At 38.5% G+C, this 23079-nt stretch overlaps 1 protein-coding gene across 1 annotated transcript in view; it reads left to right on the top strand.

Moving 5' to 3' along the window:
* The first annotated feature begins 967 nt into the window (after positions 1-967).
* Positions 968-23079, top strand: part of TMX4 (thioredoxin related transmembrane protein 4) — a 47983-nt gene continuing 25871 nt past the window's right edge. The window contains exons 1-4 of the mRNA XM_068565669.1: positions 968-1331; positions 8605-8720; positions 17467-17512; positions 19187-19315. Coding sequence (XP_068421770.1) covers positions 1147-1331; positions 8605-8720; positions 17467-17512; positions 19187-19315 — 476 coding nt within the window. The 5' untranslated portion in view covers positions 968-1146. The remainder of the gene's footprint in view (positions 1332-8604; positions 8721-17466; positions 17513-19186; positions 19316-23079) is intronic.

Here is a 23079-nt window from a genome sequence, read left to right as displayed (position 1 = left end):
GTTTATAGGACTGATCTGTATAAAATAACTGACTTTTGGTAACATTTATTGCAAGGCCACTTTCCAAGTTTACAGTGTCATCTGTGCAGTCAAAATTCATCTTTCTCACCTGTAAGTACTGATTGGAGATTGATCTCATGTGCCCTGCAATACTCTTAGTTGCATAGCTGTCTTTGTTGATTTGATTTCTGCCCAGGACAGAAATCACACTTTTTCATGATATATTGACCACACTACCCAGTTTTATGCTTTGCGCATCTAATGAATTCTTGTAAAGCAACACTTTGAAAAAGCGCACCCGACCTCTGATTTTAATTCAGTCTTACATACTAAGGGTGTAGTGATCTCAAGGTACAGATGCATCGAATGGGTATCTGGAAAGAGATTTGGAAATCATTTAAGGCCATTCTCATTTTAGATCTGACAAAAGTGTAGCCAAGAGAAGCGAGAAGTCCATTTAATCGCAACTGGCACTATTCTTATTAACTGACTCATTTTATCTGTTAGTACCCATGTTGTAAACGTTTTTTTGTGAAATTAACATTTTTGTAAAAAATACAATTGCATGGTCTAGTTTCATTATCTCCAATTAGGCAGTGCTACTTCATTATACACAGGCAAAGAGTGCTTAAAATTTCCTCTCCCATTCAGTGAGATGCCCAACACGTCCTTTTGTTTTTCCATTCAACAGTTTACTTGAGTCCATTGCTGTTATTTTTGCTACCATTGAATAGGTGATGCATTTTTTTATTACTGGCGACGTTCCTCTTTAGAAAAAGCCACACGCACCAACCCGCCCCCCACCTTACTGGAGCCCAGGCACACACCGTACAGGTTCTAAGTTAAGCAACAACGGCTCATCTGTTTATTTTCAACGCAGCGCTCAGGAGGGGGAGGGCGGCCGTTGCCAAGGCAACCGACGCCCCGGGCAACAGCGAGTCGAGGCGGGAGAGGGCGTGGCCTCCGCGGCCCGGGCCGATAAGAGGCGGCGACTGCCACCCCAGTCTCGAGCTGGGCTAGTCGGCGCGGCAGGGCGGCGGCGGGGCGACCCGGTCTTTCCTAGCACTACGTGGGAAGGCCCGGTCCGCAGGCCGGCCGTACCCTCTGCCCCAGCCCCTGCCGAGGAGCCTCGTTCCGCGTAGCGACATGGCGGGCGGGCGCCGCGGCCCGCTGCTCACGGCGCTCCTGGTCGCCTGGGTCGCGGCGGCGGCAGCTGCGGAGGCGGAGGCCGGCCCGGAGCAGGCCGCGCTGCCGCAGGAGCGGAGCCTGGTGCGCCCCATGACCGCCTCCAACTGGACGCTGGTGTTGGAGGGCGAGTGGATGCTGAAATTGTGAGTGTGCCCGCCCGCCCCGCTCGCCACACTATCCTCGCGGCTGCAGCCCTCCAGGAGCCGCGCCTCCCTCTCCCGCTACCGCAGTGCCTACTGGGCTAGACCTCGGGCCGGGACCCGCCCAGCCAGCTACCTGCAGAGCCGGGCCGGGCCCCCGACGCTGCGCATGCGCGCCCGGCCCTCCGCGGTGAGGGCTGCGGGTGTAGCGCATCCTCCCCTGCCTGGCTAGTTCCCTATTTTGGGAGGAAGTGTTTTAGGGATGTGGTGGATGAGCGGTTTACCAAGGGGAGGAAGGGGAACAGAGAAATCTGCAAGAAAATCTCGAGCTTTTGATAAAAGTGTATGTGGAGGGGAAAGGGCTGTCATCCAGTGACGCTTCTGTACAGAACAAATAACGTAGCCCTGACTAGTCAAGATACTTGCTGAATGAATAATTGCAGCATGGTAAAGGGCAGACCAGTCCGTACAAAGTATCTCAGTCTTCATTTTGAAGACCCGGAGAAAAAAGATTTCAAATAAATGTTGATATTTGTTATAATTTTTGGAGGTAGAGATTTCTGGGTAGGTATCATAACTTAATTGTGCTAGTGTCATAAAGAAAAGGATATTAATAAATTGCCCCTTTTGAACAATAGAAGGTAAATATTGGATAGTGCCTTGGCTTGAGGAGAGGTGGGAAAATGCTGTTTTGAGTTAGGAGCAGGGAAGATTTATTCATTATAGTTTAAAATTTAGGAAGGAAGTAACCATTTGAAAGATGGCTTGAAATAGGCAGTGGGCAGATGTCTCAATAGGCTAGAGAGACCATCGTGGGGGGCTTGTAAGGAAAATGGAGAATGGCTGAAGAAATAATCACCGAGACCACATCTCCTTAGCCTGTGGTTTTCAGATGATACACATACTTGATTGCTAATATCTGTTAACTAATTTTGCGTTGAGGACACAGACTCTCACAGAATTGAAATTTTCCTTCATTTGTCTTAAGACTAAATTTTGATTCTTTGAATTTAGATTGCAAACAGATTATTCTATAGACTGAAAACCTCAGTTTGACTCAGGCCCAAAAGTTGTAAGTCACCTAGTAGATTACATTGTTCAAAGAACATAATGCACAGTACTGCTTCAAACAAGTATTTACCTTTTGGTCACAAAGCAGGGGATATTTTAGACCTCAAAGTACAATGCCTTTGGTATCATAATAAATCAATGAAATTATTAAAGAGATCTGTAGACATGAAGCACTGATTAAAATTAACTACTTTGAATAGAGATGAGGTCATTTTCTATTTAAGAGAGAAAATTTTAAAGTAAGCATGACAGGACTGTCATGTTTTTAATTGCAAGAGTTTTAGAGAGACTGTTTTATCAGCTAGTACTACAGAAAGTTGTTTTTTTAGTAGGTGCTTGTACAATGGAGGTTTTCTAGATGTCAGTTTTCTGATTAAAACTGAGTTTCTGTATGTGCATGACGAAGGTCAAAGCAGAAAAGACTTGTTATGTTTAATGGCCTCAACTCCTTTATATTCCTTTTGGAGTAGCTATGTTCTTTTTTTTACTTTTTTTTAAGTAAAAACTAAGAACACTAAAGCTCCGGTAAGTGTAAGCCAAGTTAGGATTATAAACAAGCAACAGCCAACAACTCATGGCTATGTTGATGGTTCAAATTTTACTTCATAAATGTACAAGCTGAGGTGTAGTAATCAATTGTTGTAAGCTTGCTATGTGTCCATTGTATGGAGTTATGTTTGGGCTCTTGTTCAAGATGATACTTGTAACCGAAAGTAAGCTGTGTAGATACTTGAGATCTTAGAAGTTCTTTTCATTGAGTACACTTCAGAATAGGTTGATATAAAGTGCGGCTAGAAAGGAAAGAACCATTACCTCCAAATTCCAGAAGCTAAGTGCTCGTCCTGAAGAAAATTGTGGCTCTTTATTTGTGATATTCCTCCTCCCTTTGACAAAATCCAACACTTTAAAAAAATAAAATTTATATCTTCAGTACTACTATGAGCCTATAAATTTCTAGGAATTCTTTCAAACATCCAATAAGTTATCAGATTTTTTTTTTCTGGTGTCTATAACAGGAAAACAAAATGTCTTAATACTTTCTCCCATGTTAGTACTTTGTTCAGATGAACTGGTCATAATAAATGGAGATTGTTAGGGATCCACAGGTGATGATATATTTAACTTCTCAAAAGAAGCAAGTTAGGAGGCTTTCTGATAATATTAAAATTTTAACATTACTTTGAATGACAGTTCTTTTCTTGTTCATTTGTTTATATGCTACCTCTCCTCTGGGGACTTTTTCTTTTTGATCCCACTTCGTACGAAGTTCCTATAATACAATTCCTGGTTAGATTGGTATCAATAATTTATTTTGAAGGACATAGCAGTGTTTCTCTGCTCTGAGACATGAAAAGTCCTTAATGTAAAATTTAATTTGTTATGTTTTCTTTGTTTTTCAAACAATTTTTTGTATTCTTGCAATTGAATTTTCAATTTTTAAAAAAACACTTCTCTGTTAAGGAGAAATATCAGCTAAAACTATATTTGCAGTAATTCACCATTTTTATTCTGAAACCTTTTAAAACCTGAAAAATTCTCCCATTACTATTAACATTTTCTTTAATTCAGTGGATTTTTTGTACACTCAGTTTTTCTCTTCTTATTTGCTTTCGTACATTCTTTTATACTTTTTACCCCTGTTTCTGCCATGTCTCTATAATTGGTTTGCTGTGCTTTCTTCCTCTTAACCTCTGTTGAAAAGTTTGTCCTTTCTTGGGTTAGGGAAGATTATCTAATCTTTAAAAGGCCTTCTGATGTTTTCTTTTCTCTCTTTCCATTGTTTCATGCTATTCTTCCTTCAGTTGCTTTGTAAACTTTTGCTGTTTTAAACATTTGCTTGGTTCCCATCATATCAGTGCTTGAGAATACTACTTTTGTTCTTTTGAAACACAAAAATATACAATATAATGCTGTTCTGGTGGCTTTTTTACCCCAGACATAAGTAGATATCTACAAAGCTTAATTTTGACCCACATACTTTAAACTGTTACCTAGAGGAAAAATATGTCTTTGGGTTAAAATAGTTTATCTCTAAGGCATAGAGATCTTTATAAAGCAATACTTTTTCTGACTTTGTTCTTGGGATGATGATGTTTCAAAATTGAAACTAGTCATCTGGTGATGGAGAAAGGCCTCATTTATTTCCCTAGGATCTCTTGGTTTTAGCGTTGTGTTTCTAGTATCCTTCTTATACTTGCAGAGAACATCATTGCCTTAACTTGCCCATATCAAATAGTTATAATTTCTTGCAGTTTCATCGATAGTGGTGATTTGTTGATTGAATGTATAAGAGATAGTCATTAAATGCTTGTTATGTGTCAGGTTCAGGGTTGGGGACTTGGGAAGATGAAGGTGAATAAATTACATTTCTTGATTTCAAGGGACTGGCAGTCTGCTGTGCTGTGAAGGAAATAAGTAGCATAGGTAGCATTTGTTTATTTAGCAAATGTTTGTTGAATGCTTCCTCTCTCTTGAGCATTCCTCAGTGGTTCTCACCAGGGTACTATTAGCATTTTGAGTTGGACAGTTCTTTGATATGTGGGAATGGCTCACACATTGCAGAACCTTTGGCATCCCTGGCCCCTGCCCATAACATTCTAGTAGTCATGTGACATCAAAAATATTTAAACCTCCATCCCCTATACACACTTCCAAATGCCTCTGATTGGAAACCACTGCCTTAGGTACTGTTATGGGTATTTAAAAGCATGCAAAAGAGGAGCTTATGGGCTAACATAGAAGTATTTGATTTCAGATTGTTTCCACAAAGGGTAATCATCCACATCTTCTCCATCGTCGTCATCATCACTTCAATCACAGTAAATAGTTACATTGCTTATGTCAGTGTAAGCAATTCAGAATGCCCTCTTTCAGAATTTGAGCATCCCAGAAATCTGGTGCAGAATTATTATTCTCATTCTCATTAACTAAAGGAGACGAAAGCTTGGAAGGTTAAAGCTTTAAACCATATCCTTAGTAAGTGGTGGGCAAGACCAGAACTAGAATGCTGGCCTGAGCTTTGCAATCCCCAGTGCAAGCTGAGGAGAGTAGTTGTATAGTGGGGGAGCCTGGAGGAAGGCACAGAGCCTGGCTGACTCATGCTTACGCTCTCAGCTGGCCTGCACACTGACCCATATAAGGGGAAGCCTTTTCCCTATGGGATTCAGAGGTCCACCCATGACTTAGCATCTCTGTAATTTCTGCAAACGAAGAACATCGCTTTGAGTTCATTCCTGACACTCCTTACCATTCATACAGGTGCCCTGCCTTCTCTGTACCCCAACCACCCAGGAAAATTCTTTCTTGTTTGTATCTAGCATGGCCTTATCACAACTTATAATTATAAATTAATTTATATGTTTTTGTACTTGGTTTTTGTCTTACTCCTCCTCTAGATGATAAGCTTTTAAGTAGAGGAACAAAGTTTTTCCTCCTCCTGTTTAGCTACAGAACCTTAATAACTGTCAAGTTCTAGGTGTTCAATAAATACTTTTTGACTCAGTGAATGAATGAATAATAGACTTTAATTGTTCTTTAATCAAGAGCTAGTATATCACTGAAGGAAACAGCTGTATATATTTTCTTAGGTACTAAGGATAATCACTATCACCTCCCCTTTGTTCATTGATGTAATAAATATTTACTGTGACCTAGAACGTTCCAGGCTCTCTTCTGGGTACAAGCAATGCACCAGTCACTGCCTTCATGGAGTGTTCATTCTAGTGAAATTTCTCTAGCAGGTGTCATAGTAGATTCTAAATGACTATCTTTTAGATACAAAAGAATACTAATAGTTTAAAAAGTTGCAACAACAATGGACCAATTCCCACTTCTGAGACTCAGGGCTGGTTTATCTCCATCACCAAAAGAACACACTAGGTTAATGGATGACCTTGGTACATTCCAACACAATAAACTCTGATTAAATCTTAGAAATAATGGCATTAACAGTGCCGCAGACCAGTGGGTAACAGCTGCAAAGAAAATGGAGTATCTAAAGTTATCTCAGTGGCATTTGTATATTTTAAGGGTCAATTTCACCAAATTCCCAATTTATATAATAGTCTGTCTAGAGATTAGGGACTAGGATTTTTTAAAATGATGATATTTGCATGATTTAATCATTACTGATATAGCAAATGTGTTGTATGCAGAAACAGTTCTAGGGAAACAAAGCAAAGAGGATCTGAAGTTCATTAAACTGTACCTCAAAATTTCTTCCTTTTTTTGGTAATGTATTTCTTATTCCTACTGTCTGTCTTTCTGTCTTTCTCTGTTGGATCTTATTTTCCTTGGACATTTTTATCACACAAATACCTCCATCTGTGTTCCTGCTCTGTGTGGTCTGAAGTGACCGTCAGCAAGTCTCTCTGAATCTGCCTTGTTGCCTTACAACAGTGAGGCCATAAGGTTCAGATGAGCTAATGCATCATAAAAATGTCTCTGAAACCAGGTGTATATTACAAATGTCATTTACATTAATGATTTTCTTAATATGTGCCTGCTTTACATGTGTCATCTAATCTCTCAATAACCTTCTAAGGTAGCTGCTGTTATTATCGCATTTTACAGTTGAGAAAGCTGAGGCATGGAAGGATTATTAACTTGCTCAAAGACACATGGTTAATTTGTAATTGGTCTCTCTGATGCCTCCGGCAGAACTCTTATCCAATATATTGAAATGCCTATTGAAATGTACTTAATAATAAAATGTTCCTTTTTTCCCTAGAGTTTACCAACTGCTTGCCCCAGTCTCATCTGCCATTTGGATATTTAGAAAATATGTAGAAAATAACTATTTTCTCAGATGAAGAATATAATTTTCTTTCAAGTTTGTTCATTTATGTATTCTGCAAACATTTATTGGGCACTTACTGTATACCAGGATGTACTTTGCCTTGGAAATGTAGGGATACAAGTGTTTATAGAAAAATCCACATTCAAAGATGTCATGTCAGCAGATTGTTCTCGGACCATGTTCTCTGGTCCATGTCTCCTGGACCTCAGGGATTGGACAGTGAGCTATAATGGGAAGATTAATGACCTTTTAGAATGATCTTGGAATTGGCTATACTAGTCTTTTTTAAAGATAGAGCTAGAGAGGGCCAGCCTTCCACCTCTTCTCTTTGCTTCCATCATATTCTTCCCTGATCCATTATCCACAGAACTGCTGGGTGAGTTTTACAAAATGTGAATCTGATCATAATTCTCTTACCTCTTTAGGGCTAACCCTGGAGCTTCAAATAGAGTGCTAACTCTTTATACAACTTTATTTAAATGCTCAGTACTCTGCACCTTCACACATATTGTTCTCTCTGCTTAGATTAGAACATTCCTTGATCCCTCTCTGAGTGTTTCTTCTCCTTTAGATCTTAGTACAGTTGCTCCTTTCTCTTTGGGCCCTTCTGAGATCACCCAGCGTCTGTGTCTCTATAGCATCTTTTCTATACTCACATTTGCCACCTGGTTTGTAATTACCTCTTTGGACTGTATACTCCCTAAGGAGAGGAGGCACATCTGTCTTGTTCACAGCTGTAGCCTCAGCTTCTTGGTTGGTGCTCAGTTCATGTTTATTGAATGAAAAAAATTAATGTAAAAAGCAGAGTTCTGATTGAAGACACAGGTTCTTCTAATTCTTAAGTGTCAAGTAGAGTTGGTTTAGCCTATAGCTTCTGCTTTCTTTCTTGAAATGTTTCAGAACTGCCACAGATCTTTGGAAATGACTCATTTTTGGGGACCCACTAGCAGATCTTGTGGTCTTTGCTCATCAGATTTGTAGCTTTGATGGATTTGAAACTGGTTTGGCTAGTTTAGGGGCACCCTTGTGAAAATTGTTCTCCTTTAGTAGCACTTTCAAAACAGTGTTCACCCTCAAATATCAAAAACTATCTGGAAGGTGATAAAATTTGGGTTGATTGTAGCAATAACATTGAAATAAAATACTTTTAAGTATTACAGTAATTTGTGAAAAATCTTAAACTTTGGCTAATTTTTTCCCAGGGAATTGATATTCATAATATTTATATTAAATTCTAGGAGGGAAATGTGCTTCTGTTTTTCTTTGTCTAATGACTTTGGGAAAACTTGCATTTGTGTCTCCCTTTAGTTAAGAATTTATTTTGTCAACTTAAATACTCTATTTCTCTATTTTGTTTTACAGATATTTTTCATGTATGTATATTGATTAGCTATTATTCTTTTATAGTTATGCCCCTTGGTGTCCATCCTGTCAGCAGACTGATTCAGAATGGGAGACTTTTGCAAAGAATGGTGAAATACTTCAGATCAGTGTGGGGAAGGTGGATGTCATTCAAGAACCAGGTACTGTAAATGTTGAACATTAAATGCAAAAGTTAGTTGCTTTTAATTTTAATTTTTTCAAGCATGCAGAAAAGTTGGAAGACTAGAATATTGATTACCCATGAACTAACCACCTAAAATCAAGATAATATTTTAGCATATCTGCATCTGTCTGTGTTTGTATTTACACATACATATGTGTATATATATATATTTTTTGCTAAGTCATTTGAAAATAAGTTGCAGACATCATGAGACTTCACTCTTCAATACTTCAGCATATGAAAATCTCCCTAATTATTTCCCACATGACTTTTTATAGTTTTTTAAACCAGGATCCAATCATGGTTCACCAATTACGTTTGGTTGTTATGTGTTTTTCGTCTCTGTCAATCTAGAATAGTCCTCCATTTTTTCTATGCCATTGTTATTCTGAAGAGAACAGGCCAAGGATTTGCCTAGATGTTTCCTTATGATGACATTTAACTTGTTCTTATATTTTCTGTAAACTTGAACTTCAGTGTAAAGGCATGATTTGGATTAGACATTCATGGAAAGGTGATGCTGTGACTTTATATTGTATCCCATCATAAGACATGTACTGTCACTATTAGTGATGTTGAATTTGATCATTTGGTTAAGGTGATGACACTAAACATCTCAATTATAAAGAAAAGACCCCACTTTGTAGCTGGAAAGTAATCTGTGGGGTGATACTTTGGGCTTTTAAGATCTGTGATGATCTTACCTGAATCAAATATTTTATTAAGAGCTCCAGAATGGTAAATTTCTAATTCTGTCACCATCTACATTTATTAGTTGTTAATGATATAATTTTTCAAAAGAGGGAGATAAAGGAGACTTTAATTCTGAAAAGATACACACAATAAATTTGTATTTATAGTTTAAAAATAACTTTGTGTAACTTTGTGTATTATATATAAATTGAGAAAAGTTGGGTTTTTATGATTTAAATCTCAAATTTGACTATTTTGAAACTTTATAAGTAATTGTTTTCCTATCTACATTTAATTTCTACCTATTGCATCCTTTCACAAGGGGGTAAAAGATGGTAGGTGTGGAAATGTAGCTATTCCTTCTCTGTAATAACTGTGAGTTCAATAAACACAAAATAACGAATTACCAGTTACTGGGACAACAAAATGAATGGTGTCCGTTAAGATCTATGTGTTGACAAACCCATGGAGAGAGATTTCTACTACAAGCCATGAGTACTCAAGCCTCCACCTTTTTAAGCATTTAAAACAAAACCACTTCTGCCTATCTGCTATTTAGAGATGGACAATTATAGTTATTAGTTCATGATTTGGGCTATTATAATTAGTTTTCCTGCTTGGAGGTCAAATCATTGCAATGACATATCTGTGGTAAACTTGTTTTTGTGTTTTTAATAGTTTGAGTCCAATGAAATCAGGTTAATTTGTGGGCACCAGACACATTTTATGATGAATTTCTTAGAAATGCAGCTGGCCTATTCCCATTTCAGCTTTTTGGCATACCTGCCGTGAATTCACAGCATGATTTGAATTAAACGAATTAAACAGTTAGCTTTGTGATGGATTCACAGATCTAAAGTCTAACTGAATACTGTCTTTCCTCCTAAAATGTAGACTTATAAACTATTTTTCCATTGTGAATGGATGAAATGCTTTTTCGATAATGAAGTAAGAGAAATTGATTATGACAAAATATTTTAAAAGCAAATTTATCATTGACTCATAGTATTTATATAAGTATAAAACCTAAGAAGAAGAAAAAAAGTCTTTGGTCTGATGTCCTATGAAAATAGTGAAGAAACAAAGTCCAAAAAACAAAATGTGGTTTTATGTCTCAGTTTTTTTAAAGTAGAGGCTCTAGAATTCTTTTAAATGATAACAACTGAAAACCTGTAACTGATAAGTAAAAATTAGGAGCCAAAATTCTACACACATGACTGAGTGGCCTAGAGAATATTTCACTTTAGATTATACTATTTTATGTTTATAATTTTACTTTAAATTACAAACCTAATGCTTTCAAATAATATTTTAATAACATTTAGAAATAATATGTTTATGCAGCCAATTTTTGAGTTGATATCATGCACCAGACCCTGTTCTGGATAGCAGTGATACAGACGAATGATGCAGGTAAATAATGGTGCAGGTGAATAAGGAAGAAAAGACCTGGCTCCTCATTGAGCTTACATTCTAGTGAAGGGGATAAACAATCACAAAAGAAAAATGGAAATAATGTCTGGTGGTAGTAAGGGCTATGATGAAAAAGAAAGCAGGGTAAAAATGTAGAAAATGGTGGGAGCCACTATTTTAATAGAATGTCCAGGGAAGGGCTGTTTGACTGTAGGTCTTGACAAATTAAGGAAATGAATTTCAACAAGGTGTAGGGGAGGAGCATTCCAGGCAGAGCAAACAGCATGTGCAGGTAGGAGTACTTGGCTTATTTGAGAAACAATATGATAGCCAGTGGGGTCCTTGAGACAAATGGGGCTGGAGAACGAGCTAGGGACCAGACCATTTAGGCTGTTGTTGGCCATGGCAAGGAGTTTAGGTTTTATACCAAGTATGGTAGAAAGGAAGCTACTGGAAGGTTTTGAGCACGGGAGTGACATGATTTGATTCATGTTTTAAAAGTATTCATTTGGCTGTGTGAAAAATTGTCTGTAGGAGGTTGGAAGTGTAAGCAAGAAGAGAAGTTCAGAGGTTAATGCAGTAGCCCAGAGTGGAGAGGATGGTGGCTTGGACTAGTTGCAGCAGTGGTAAGTGGCTGGATTGGAGATATGGCATTTGGGTGGAATATCCTAAAGGATTTCCCAGTAGATTGGTTGTAGCACTTGGTGAAAAGAAAGAAGATGGAGGAGACTGAAGGAGGATCAGGTTTGGGACAGGGTTTAAGTTCGAGATGTTTGATAGAAATCCAAATAGAGGTGAGCTAGAGATAGGCATTTAAGGATCATCAGTGTAGATGGTATTTGAAGCAAAGGGACAAATTGAGATTACCTAGGGAGTGTGTGCAGAGACGTGTTCTGAGGATTGAGAACTGGGGCATACCAACATTTAGAAGAAAAGAAGTTCCAGCAGCAGAAAAGGAGAAGCCAGTGAAGCAGGAAGGAGATAGAGAAGTAGGGGGTCCTGAAAGCTGAATGAAGAGAACATGTCTTATGTGGCAAACCTCTGGGGCAGCTTGTCCCTATTCTTGGAAGCTATTTAAGTATTTACTTCATTTTTGCAAAATCTTACCTACTGAATGAGTGGGAAACCGTCGAAATTATATTATTTTCCCCATGGCTGAGCTCTTTACTAGATATTTCTGTATACAGATTGATATTTGGATACAGATCTGCATTACTGTATCTTTCATCAGGGCTGCTGTGCACAGGAATGCTAGTAAGGGATAATTTCATTCCTTTTTTAAGAAGAAGGGAAAGCAAGAATTTTTGAGGTGTTCATGCATACTCTTTAGTTATGCCTGTAACTCTTCCATTGGTATATCTAATAAGAGATTTTTTTAGGTATTTGAAATAGAAAATAAGATTTCAGGATTATAAAGACACTGCATTTTTACAGCTGAGATGTAGAAGTCAAGGAGAGCACAGGCCTTAGATTAGATTGCATTATATTGCCTGTTTAATACTGCATAGGCCAGATGATGTTTCAGTTGAGTTGACTTTGGAAAATTAAATTTAATGAGTATATACTTGAACCTTCTGTTCCATGCGGATAAGCTTAGTTGTCCAAGACAGGAAAAGAGCAGCTGCTCAGAGAACACCCATGGCTGTTGCACTAGATGAGAGGTAAACCAGACCCCTACCATGGCCAAGAATAACTGTTGTCTTTAAAGCCACTAATTTATTATAGAAGACAATTTAGTTTACTGTACTTTAGTTAGTGTTGATATTTTAATTTTATAAGTGTAAAACTTAGTCTTTTGTATTCTATTATACTGACAACTTTATTTCAATTTCAAAGGTAAGATTAGTTCTAGTTTTTTTTTTTTGATTGTTTTCCTTCTACTTCTCTCTTTGGTGATAATAACTAACATTGCAGAATATTACTCAGCCTTAAAAAAGAATGAAATTGGGTCATTTGTAGAGACGTGGATGGACCTAGAGAGTGTTATACAGAGTGAAGTAAGTCAGAAAGAGAAAAGCAAGTATCGTATAGTAACTCTTATATGTGGAATCCAGAAAAATGGTATACATGATCTTATTTGCAAGGCAGAAATAGAGACACAGACGTAGAGAACAAATGTATGGATACCAAGGGGGAAAGGGGTGGGGAGAGAGGAATTGGGAGACTGGGATTGACACATATATGTTATTTATACTATGTATAAAACAGACAACTGCTGGGAACATACTGTAAAGCACAGGGAACTCTGCCTAATGCACGGTGGTAACCTAAATGGGAGGGAAGTATGAAAGGGAGGGGATATCGGTATGTGTATGGCTGATTCATTTTTTCTGCAGTGTAGGCTAACACAACATTGTAAAGCAACCATACTCTAATAAAAATTAATTTAAAAAATAATAACTAACATTTAGTAAGCATTTACTTCAGCCTGTAATTGTGTTAAGCACTTACATACATTTTAGCTTCATTACAATCCTAGGAAGAGCAAACTATTTATATATTATTACTCATAAAACTGAGGCTCAGAGAGGTTAAGTAACATTCCTAAAATAGCACAGCTAATAAATGATAGAACAAAAGCTGGTAGCTGTCCCCATTTTCTTAATATTAAATTTAAATAATTTCTGTTGTGCTTTTGCATATGAAATTAGTTCCCTGCCATAAATTTTATTTCTCTAATCTTCAATTCTTCTTTTTCTTTTGCTATATGTGTTTAAGATAAGCTTGCTAATAAGAAATTAAAAATTTTTCTGCATTTTGGATTAATGCCATTTTATGCTGCAGTGCAGTCTTCATTTTAAAGTGGATGTTACCCTTAAAGTATAAAAGGTACCGTAGAAATTTTGGGAGACCTTGCAGTCAAACTTTGTCTCTTTAAGTATTTGAGGTGTGCTTGTTTCTTCCATACTTTCTGAAGTTTGTGTCAGTGAACCATTATGCAAACCTTGAAATGAGCTGCTGCCCTGTTATAATTCTTTAAGATCCATACTTGTTTTTAAATCGTAAAGCCACAACCTCACATGGTGCTTCTCTGTTCCAGGGTGGTCATGGTTTAACTTTTCAGATGATGAAAGTCTCCCTTAACATTTCATAGTATCAGTATTAAAAGTTAGAAGACATTCATATCAAAAACTATAAATTTCTTATACCCTTTAATGTAGCCATTTGGGGAACAAGTGTGCTGTTGTACCGTCTAGCCTGAATGAGAAAGGTGCAGAAATCTCAGAGACCATCCATCACTGTGTTTCTTTTTTATTTTCGCATTGATTTTCATGGGTACATTTATTTATAAAATTTTAAGTTATGTTATCCAAAATAAGGCACAATTTCCAAAGCACTTAAGACTAAATTAGTGTTTGTTACATCCTCTTATTTTATTCTAACTTTGAATCAGAGATTTAAATAAAGAAATTAATAGCATTTATTTAGTGCTTATATATCAGACCCTGTTTTCTATGTGCTACATAAATATAAAATCACTTAATACTACAATACTGCAAGATAGAAATTGTGATGCCCGTTTATAATAAGAAAACTAAAGCCCAGAGAGTTTAAATTAACTGTCTCATATTAAAAACTAATAAGAGACAGAAGTGGAGTTTAACCCCAGGTAAGCTGGCTCATGAATCTGGAAATTCATATTGTATAATTTAATGTGTTTTATGAACTACTTTTTTTTTTTTTATACAGCAGGTTTTTATTAGTTATCTATTTTATACGTATTAGTGTATATATGTCAATCCTGATCTCCCAATTCATCCCACCACCACCCCTGCCCCCCAGTTTCCCTCCTTGGTGTCCATACATTTGTTCTCTACATCTGTGTCTCTATTTCTGCCTTGCAAATGGTTCATCTGTACCATTTTTCTAGATTCCACATATATGCGTTAATATACGATATTATTCTCTTTCTGACTTACTTCTCTCTGTATGACAGTCTCTAGGTCCATCCATGTCTCTACAAATGACCCAATTTCGTTCCTTTTTATGGCTGAGTAATATTCCATTGTATATATATACCACATCTTCTTTGTCCATTCGTGTGTCGATGGGCATTTAGGTTGCTTCCATGAGCTGGCTATTGTAAATAGTGCTGCAGTGAACACTGGGGTACATGTGTCTTTTTGAATTATGGTTTTCTCTGGGTATATGCCCAGTAGTGGGATTGCTGGGTCATATGGTAATTCTATTTTTAGTTTTTTAAGGAACCTCCATACTGTTCTCCATAGTGGCTGTATCAATTTACATTCTTACCAACAGTGCAAGCGGGTTCCCTTCTCTCCACACTCTCTCCAGCATTTGTTGTTTGTAGATTTTCTGATGATTCCCATTCTAACTGGTGTGAGGTGATACCTCATTGTAGTTTTGGTTTGCATTTCTCTAATAATTAGTGATGTTGAGCAGCTTTTCATGTGCCTCTTGGTCATCTGTGTGTCTTCTTCGGAGAAATGTCTATTTAGGTCTCCTGCCCATTTTTGGATTGGGTTGTTTGTTTTTTTTAATATTGAGCTGCATGAGCTGCTTGTATATTTTGGAGATTAATCCTTTGTCCGTTGATTCGTTTGCAAATATTTTCTCCCATTCTGAGGGTTGTCTTTTCGTTTTATGAACTACTTTTAAGATTTTGTATAATTTAATGTTTTATGAACGACTTTTAAGATTTATTTTTTTTTTATTTATTGCCATGGCCAGTGATGACCAAGATCACATGAAGGATTTTGAAGAACAAGTTAAAAATACTGCTTTCAGTGATACCTAACATTTATTAGGAATCCTATTTATTCTGATAAAAATAAAATCTAAATAGAAACTTGAGGTAGTGATGGGATGCTATTTGTCTGTTCATTCTACTTTAAAAGGCCATATAAACAAAGCATAATTCCTTAATACTGTAACTCCTTAGATAAAATTTTTGAATGGTCATAAGAATCTCTAGCTAGGAGAGAAATGAGATGAAACTGTTTGCAATAATTATTTTAAGCTTAAAGCATATAATAGTTTAGGATTACCAATGCTTTTTCCCCTAGTAATTTAGCATTGGAAATTTATTAAAAGATACCCTTGTTCCCCTGCTGGGCTGTATTTCCAAACAACGTTAGAGGTGAACATGCTTGTTAAACCCTCAGTGGACTTCTCAGGTCACATGTGTTTTTGTAACTGCCAGTACAACCTTTTTTTGTTTTTCCCCCAGATGTACAATGATAAGTGTATGTAGTAAATGTTTCTTTTTGTAAATTGATTTTTATTACCTTCAGAATACTATCTTTTCTTTTAAGTGCCATAGGGATGTTTTAGAGTCTACTTTGTTTGATATCAGAAAAAAATAGTAATTGTTTTTTGGGAAGACTCATCATTAATTAATAAATTATTATACTGAATATAGATTTAACTTATAGAATGGGTATAAGCAAATTTCCCGTGTTATTAAAAGTAAAGCTTCAGTGTTTCAAATTGCAAGTGAGACAGGAGAGATGTAAAATTTGAGCCACTTTATTTGAATAGCTATTTGATTTTGTCCAGATTGTTCTTCAATGGGAAAAGCAGAAGTGCTGAGAAAGGTGAAAATAATGTCTCATTTTTCCACGCTGGCCAGAGAGGGCCTTCAGCTTTGCTTCTCTTTGCCAGAACCAGGCTTACTCACTTTTGGTGCCCACATAAATGTTATTTATTTGTAAACATTTATAGAGCATTATGCTCATTACTCCTATATCATTCAGGGTTTTGTTGCATGCCCCTTTTCTTAATATCATCAATCTCTGTTTGTAGTCATGGTTGTGATTATTTTGATTAAGTTTTTCCCTCTGCCACTAGACTGTACGTGTTTTTGTTTATTTATATCTTGAATAGTTATCACAGTCCCTGGAACAAAGAAGGCGCTTAGTAAATATTTGCTGAGTGACTAAGGGTTTTCTTTATCTTTGTCTTCACGTGTACCTGGCATAACAATTGATATGTAGTTAGTGTTCAGTAAAGGTTTGCCAAGACAAATTGAAAAAAATCTATTTAATGTACATAGAATCCCTTGACAGTACTTGCAATTTTATAAATGTGCAAAGATTATACATAACTTATTATTTCGTATTCCTTATTATTTTTTAAATGTATGACTGATGTAATAATACCTATTATTATTTATTGAGTCCTTTACTATGTGCTACACACTTGATATAATGATCTAATATAACTTCAGAACAATTCAGTTAGGCTTTTATATCCCCATTTTACAGATGAGGTAACCAAGACTCAGAAAGGTTAAGTAATGTATCTAAGAACACAAAGCTAGTAAGTGGAGAATTTAGTTGTTTAACCCAGATTGCATGTCTCTGAAACCTATCCTTTCAGCCACCATATAATTCTAAGTATTACACAAGCCAGAAAACTCCAGTTTAAAACATCGAAGATAAGCAAGTTGTATGTCAGTTACTAGAAAGTATTAGGTAAATAAAAATGGGTAAAAATTTATTTTAAAAAAATATTAAATGTGATTCAGTAATGGGAAAGATTTTACTAATGTGGTTGTAAAAACAAGCTCAAGGCTGCTTGTTCTTGCACCTTAGGTTAGATGCTTGGTTTAGTCTGAGTTTGACTTGTAACTTTTTTGTCTATGCTTCTTGTAGGTTTGAGTGGCCGCTTCTTTGTCACTACCCTCCCAGCATTTTTTCAGTAAGTTCAAATAATTTTCTGGTTTTGCAAAGATTAGAAATAAGTAGATGTGTACCAGTATTCTAAGTTGTTTTCCATAACTGTCACTCATTCAGCTTAGCATTTGAAGGGAGAAAGACTGGTCTGCACTGAATGATAGTGATTAGAAGAGAGGGATGCTTGGGGTGCTGCAGAGAAAGGAACCTAATTTCAGGTAGCAGATAGGTGAAGAGGTCAAAGAAGATTTTTCTGATGATGTAAAAGATGGGATGATTTTTAATAGATAGGAAGGAATAGGCTAAGCAGGCAAGGTAGAGAAGGGCTTTCCAGATAGAGGATGTATCATGGAAAAGCCCAGTAGAAAAGGAGATACCTTCAGAGAACTGTAACTAGTTCTCTGTGGCTGGCCCGTGGGATACAGCTGGATCATCCTGGGTGATGGGGCTAGAGAGGCTTAGGTAGTGGGGGTGGGGGGCGGGGAAGGAGAAAGACAGGAATGGATTCCAGAGATACTTAGGAGATGGGATCATTGGAACTGGTGATTGATTAGCCATAAGGAAGAAGGAGCCTGTGATGACTTACCAACGGGCCATTCTTAACTAGTGAAAGCTTTTGAGGAGCCGTTAGAATAAGGTGAAGTTTGGAAGATAGAGGCCAGAATAGAGAAGATAATGTGAAGGGTTTATGCTAATTCCAAATGGGGAAGTTTAGGTGATAGTTTGATGTCAGGATCTAAAGCTCTTAAGAAAGATCTAGGCTAGAGATACATACTGGGGTTTAGATAACAGTAGAAATATAGACAATGAGAAATAGATACAATGGGAAGAGAAGCAGGTCAAGGATAGAACCTGAGTTGACCACCATTAGGACATCTGCAAAGGAAAACAGGGAGTGTGGAACTGAGAAGGGATGGACAGAGTAGTAGGAAGAAGTCCAGAGAGCCCATGTCATAAAAGCCAAGGGAAGGGAGGAAGGAAGGGGGGCTCAGTAGTGGACAGTGCCAATGACACACCCCGGAAAAATGGCAGAAAAGTGCTCCGTGGATATGGTGCTTAAGAGTCATTGGAGACCTCCAATATGAGCAGTTTCCATGGAGTCATGAAAGCAGGACCCCCGAGTGCAGGAGTATTGAATGAGTAATGTAAGAGGAGAAGATGGCAAGTGTAGACTCCTCCTCTAGGAAGCTTGACTGGCAAGAAAGGGAGAGGGAGGGAAGACCAAAGGCGTATGTGAGACTAAGAGGCGTTTTGTTAATTTTCAGAGGAGGGACTTGGATGACAGAGATTTGGAAATGTGGATACAATTTTTTTAAAACTTGATAACAATTGCTATTTTGCTGCTATTAGAGAAAAATCGGAATAATTGGTAGCAAAAATAATAAAAAGTAACTTGGCAGATTAGACGGTGCCAAGGACTTTGCTTATAGTCTTTGCAGTTTATTACTGCACAAATTGTGCAGTAATAAAATAGAATATTTAATACTCTCTGTTTTGGAATTCCTCATTTGTACTAGATAAGTATTTATGCATGCTTTCTGACTTGTGCCTAACTATAATGTTTCTTTTTCTTCATTTGAGCCAAGTTAAAATTCAGAGTGGAGTTCACATGTAAAACCAATAGTTATTTTGATTTTCATTGTCTGTAATACTTGATATTTTAATGGATTTATTTTCTATTTGTTTTTATAATTTATAGTGCAAAAGATGGGATATTCCGCCGTTACCGTGGCCCAGGAGTCTACGAAGACCTGCAGAACTATATCTTAGAGAAGAAGTGGCGATCAGTTGAGCCTCTGACTGGCTGGAAATCCCCGGCTTCTCTAACGTAACTTGTTTTTTAATGACAAGGTGTTATTAATAGAACAGAAGGTCTCGACAACAATTAACAACCCATAGACCTTGACAGTCTACAGTTTTCTTCATATTCACTTCTGGTTACCCAGACTACACATGTCCATGCTTGGCCCATGTTGTGTTTCTGGTTTTGTGACCCACATACGTTTCATCTGGTTGTTAGGATACTGGCAATTAAGTACCCAGATTCAGGTGGGTTACACAAATCCTCTCTAACTTTTGCACCATGTCACCTGTTTTCTCTTTACAAAATATGGTACTGAACACCATTTACCATCCTTCCTTCCTTATAAATTATTCATAAGATAGAGGAGCAACTGTTTCTTGAATTATAGTTCATGAAGGAATTGCTCATGTATCTGTGTGGAAAATAAGACTGATGGTGTCTTTGGCTGCCTAGCAGAATACCGCTGGGGTAACTTTTGGCCATAATGGCAAACTGTATAATGCTTGGTGAGACAGATAAGGCCAAGCCATAATAACTTTTTCACAGTTTTACTTTTGAATGAATTGTCATATTTGTAATTAATTTTATATTAATATATTATAATAATATAATTATTAGTATAATTATTTTATATATTAGTATATATAAGTGTAAGGACTATCCCTGCTGAAATAGGGTCAAATCATGCCATATTTCAGGAGTAAGTAATCTGGTAGCATTTATAGGAAATACATGGCTTATTCTAAAAGCAGCTCACCTGTGGCATTTAATTCTGCAAATATGTGAGCACTGATTTTATGCAGATACTGTTCCAGGTGCTAGATGTTCAGCAGTGACCAGGACAGATGTGACCCCTCCGCTCTCCTGGGGTGACTTAAAGTAAGACAGATTAAGAAGAAAACTAAGGATGTAAAGAATCATAGTCTAGACAAGGACTGTTCAGAAAAAAACAAACCTTTACTAAGCCAGGGACTAACTGTGGGAGCGTGGCCCTGCATTAGATGGGGGCTAGGAGAGGTCACTCTGAGGGGAGGACTGCAAGTGAGATCTAAAGACAGCATGGCCCAGCCAGGTGATGAGCAGGGGAGGAACGTTCCCAGGAACGGGTATAGCATCCGCACAGGCCCCAGATCGGAAAGAGCTTGGTGTGTTGAGGAGCAGAAAGGTGACCAGTGAAAGGGAGGGAGAGTAGTGTAAACTGAGAAAGCGAGGAGGGCAGGAAGCAGGTCATGCAGGCCTGTGGCCAGCTGGGATGTCAGCAGCGCACGTGGTGAGCAGAGAGTGGGGAAGGCCGCGTGGAGAGGTGAGACAGGTAGAAGGCTGTCTCAGAGTCTAGCCCAGGGATGGTGGCAGTGCAGATCAGCGTGGTGGCAGTGGGGATGGAGAGAATGGGTGGATCCAAAAGATGTTTTAAACATCTGCCCCACGTGCTGGAAGCCAGCTCGCGCCGGTGGCAGCACGCCCGCCACTCCACGTCCCACCGCGCCGGGCCCCTGCGGGGGTCATCGTGAGACAAGCTTGCCAAAATGGCCGCAGCCAGTTAAGGAGACTTTGAGGGAAATTTTGAGTCACTGGACCTTTCAGACCTTGCTAAAAAGAAGCCATGGTGGCGCAAGGTGGTTGGGTAGGAATCTGGGCCTTCAGCCGAGAAGCATAGCGTGGCAACCCAGGTGTTAATTGGAGGTGTCACTGGATGGTGTACGGGTTTCATATTCCAGAAGGTTGGAAAGTGGGCTGGAAAAGGGACTGATCCACAGGATTTTTGAGACTTTATGAGTTCTGAGAATGTAGAAAACTTGGAATTAATTCTTAAACTTGCAGGTGATCCTTTGAAAAATGTATGTTTTTCAGACCTTCCTTTTAAAATGTTTGCCTTTTAACTTATCTTGGGAATGATGTATTGAATTTGGAAATTGTAGCTACCAGTGGATGTGTGGCATTTTTAGGAATTCATCCATCTGCATTTTTCTCCTTATTATATTCTGGTAGTATTTTAAGGCAACATGTTATTTTGCTTGTAACATGTATAAATCATACACAAATCATAATGGTATGAGCCACTTTGTTCTATATTTTTGTACAAGAACTCAATTTTTTTTTCACTTTTTATTATGGAAACTTTCAAACATACATAAAAGTACAGAAAATAGTACAATAAGCCCCATGTACCCTTTACCCACCTATAATGATCATCAAATTATAGCTTTTTTTAATCAATTGTTTTGAAACAGATACCAAATGTGTCATTTTATTATATTTTTGTATGTGTCTGTTAAAGGTAAGAACTCTTTTTAAAAATCATAAATACAATGCCCTATTATTATACCCATCTGACCCCACCCAGACCAATGGAATGGGGGCTGCAAAACCTAACTGAAGTGCCTTGTGCCCCTTTGGGCTGCAGGTAGTGGGAGTGGCCTCTCTAGTGGGGTGGGGGTGGCCTTTCTCTCCCTGTGATTATTGGTGATGACAAAAATTAGCAGGTTGCTCTAAGCTGCTTTGGGCGGGTTATAATAGATAATAGACTGAAATAAGATTCTGACTTCCTCCTGTGGGACATGGTTGAGGTCAGCATTGCAGGTTGGCCTCATCCTGTTGCAGTGAGAATGGCCTTGAGTTTTGCCTGTTGAGCGGGGCCACCACTGGTGGCCGTGCAGAGTGGGTGCTGAGGTTGAACAGTGGCGGTGCTGTGGTGCACATCACTGGTGGCATTTAGGAGAGCCCCCTCAGGCACTCAGGGGAGCCTCTAAATGGAGACCCTGTTGCCAGCAGCTTTGCCTCAGGTGGTGAAGTGAGAGAGATTTCCTCCCAAAGAGCAGCTGCCACCGCTTCATGCAAAACTGCTCTGTTTCCTTGTGATTGGCAAGGCCTCGCTAATGAGGCACGCATTTTTCTCCAGTACCCAGAATCCAATAATGTGCTGGGCCTCCTTAGTAATGGGGGCTGAAGACACAGCAGCTTTTCTTTGACTGACTGAGGGATTAAGCGTTTTCAGTCATCACTTTGACCGTGTTCGGGTGTCAGCTCCCCTTGCTCAGGGCTTCCCTACCTGTAGTTTGGCCTGGCCTGGAGAACCTCTGACAGCTGGTGGCCGGAGTGCCTGTGAGGCTTTTCTCTCTTTTCACTCCTCACCCCAGAGCTCCTTCTGTCCCCTCCTGGCATCCCTGCCACTCTGGGCCACCCTTTGACCCAGCCTCCCTCCTTATGATGGACCAGGTAAGATAGGAGCTGTAATGCAGAGGAGAGGGAGAGGGATCCAGTGGCACTTTCACTTTCCGGCTGCTGCCCGCTCAGGGCCAACAAATAGATTCTCATGTCTTCAGTCTTGCTAAGGCTCTGTATCCTCATTGTTGACACGGTTTGAGCTTGAGCAGTCCCATTGTCATGAGCGTCACTGTCATTGTTATACAAACAAGACTTTCCTCCCGCTGCCCACCTGGGCCACTTGTCTGCTCCCGCCTCTCAACACTCAGCCTCAGGGACATTCATCAATAGGCAGGGGGCCGGGGGTGGGGGTGGGGGAAGGAGGAGCTTGACTGTCACACCTGGCCTACCAGCTGGGTGAGACCCCTCCTTACTGGACCTGGCAGGACACAGGACATGATTAAAAGGTGAATCTTACATAATTCTAGCTAACATGCCCTTGGGTTGGGTGCTTGTGGTTTTGAAGTGTGTAACTGTTGTAAAGATGTTCTCTCCATCATCCTTTTGTGTGACTTTTGCCAGAAAGATGGACATGACTGATGGTTGGGCTCTTATTTGAAACTTTTACTTTTGTGTAGTTTGGG

Source organism: Eschrichtius robustus, chromosome 16, assembly GCF_028021215.1.
Source record: "Eschrichtius robustus isolate mEscRob2 chromosome 16, mEscRob2.pri, whole genome shotgun sequence".
NCBI lineage: Eukaryota > Metazoa > Chordata > Mammalia > Artiodactyla > Eschrichtiidae > Eschrichtius > Eschrichtius robustus.
Note: the sequence above shows the minus strand (reverse complement) of the source record. Positions and strands in the feature narration are given on the sequence as shown.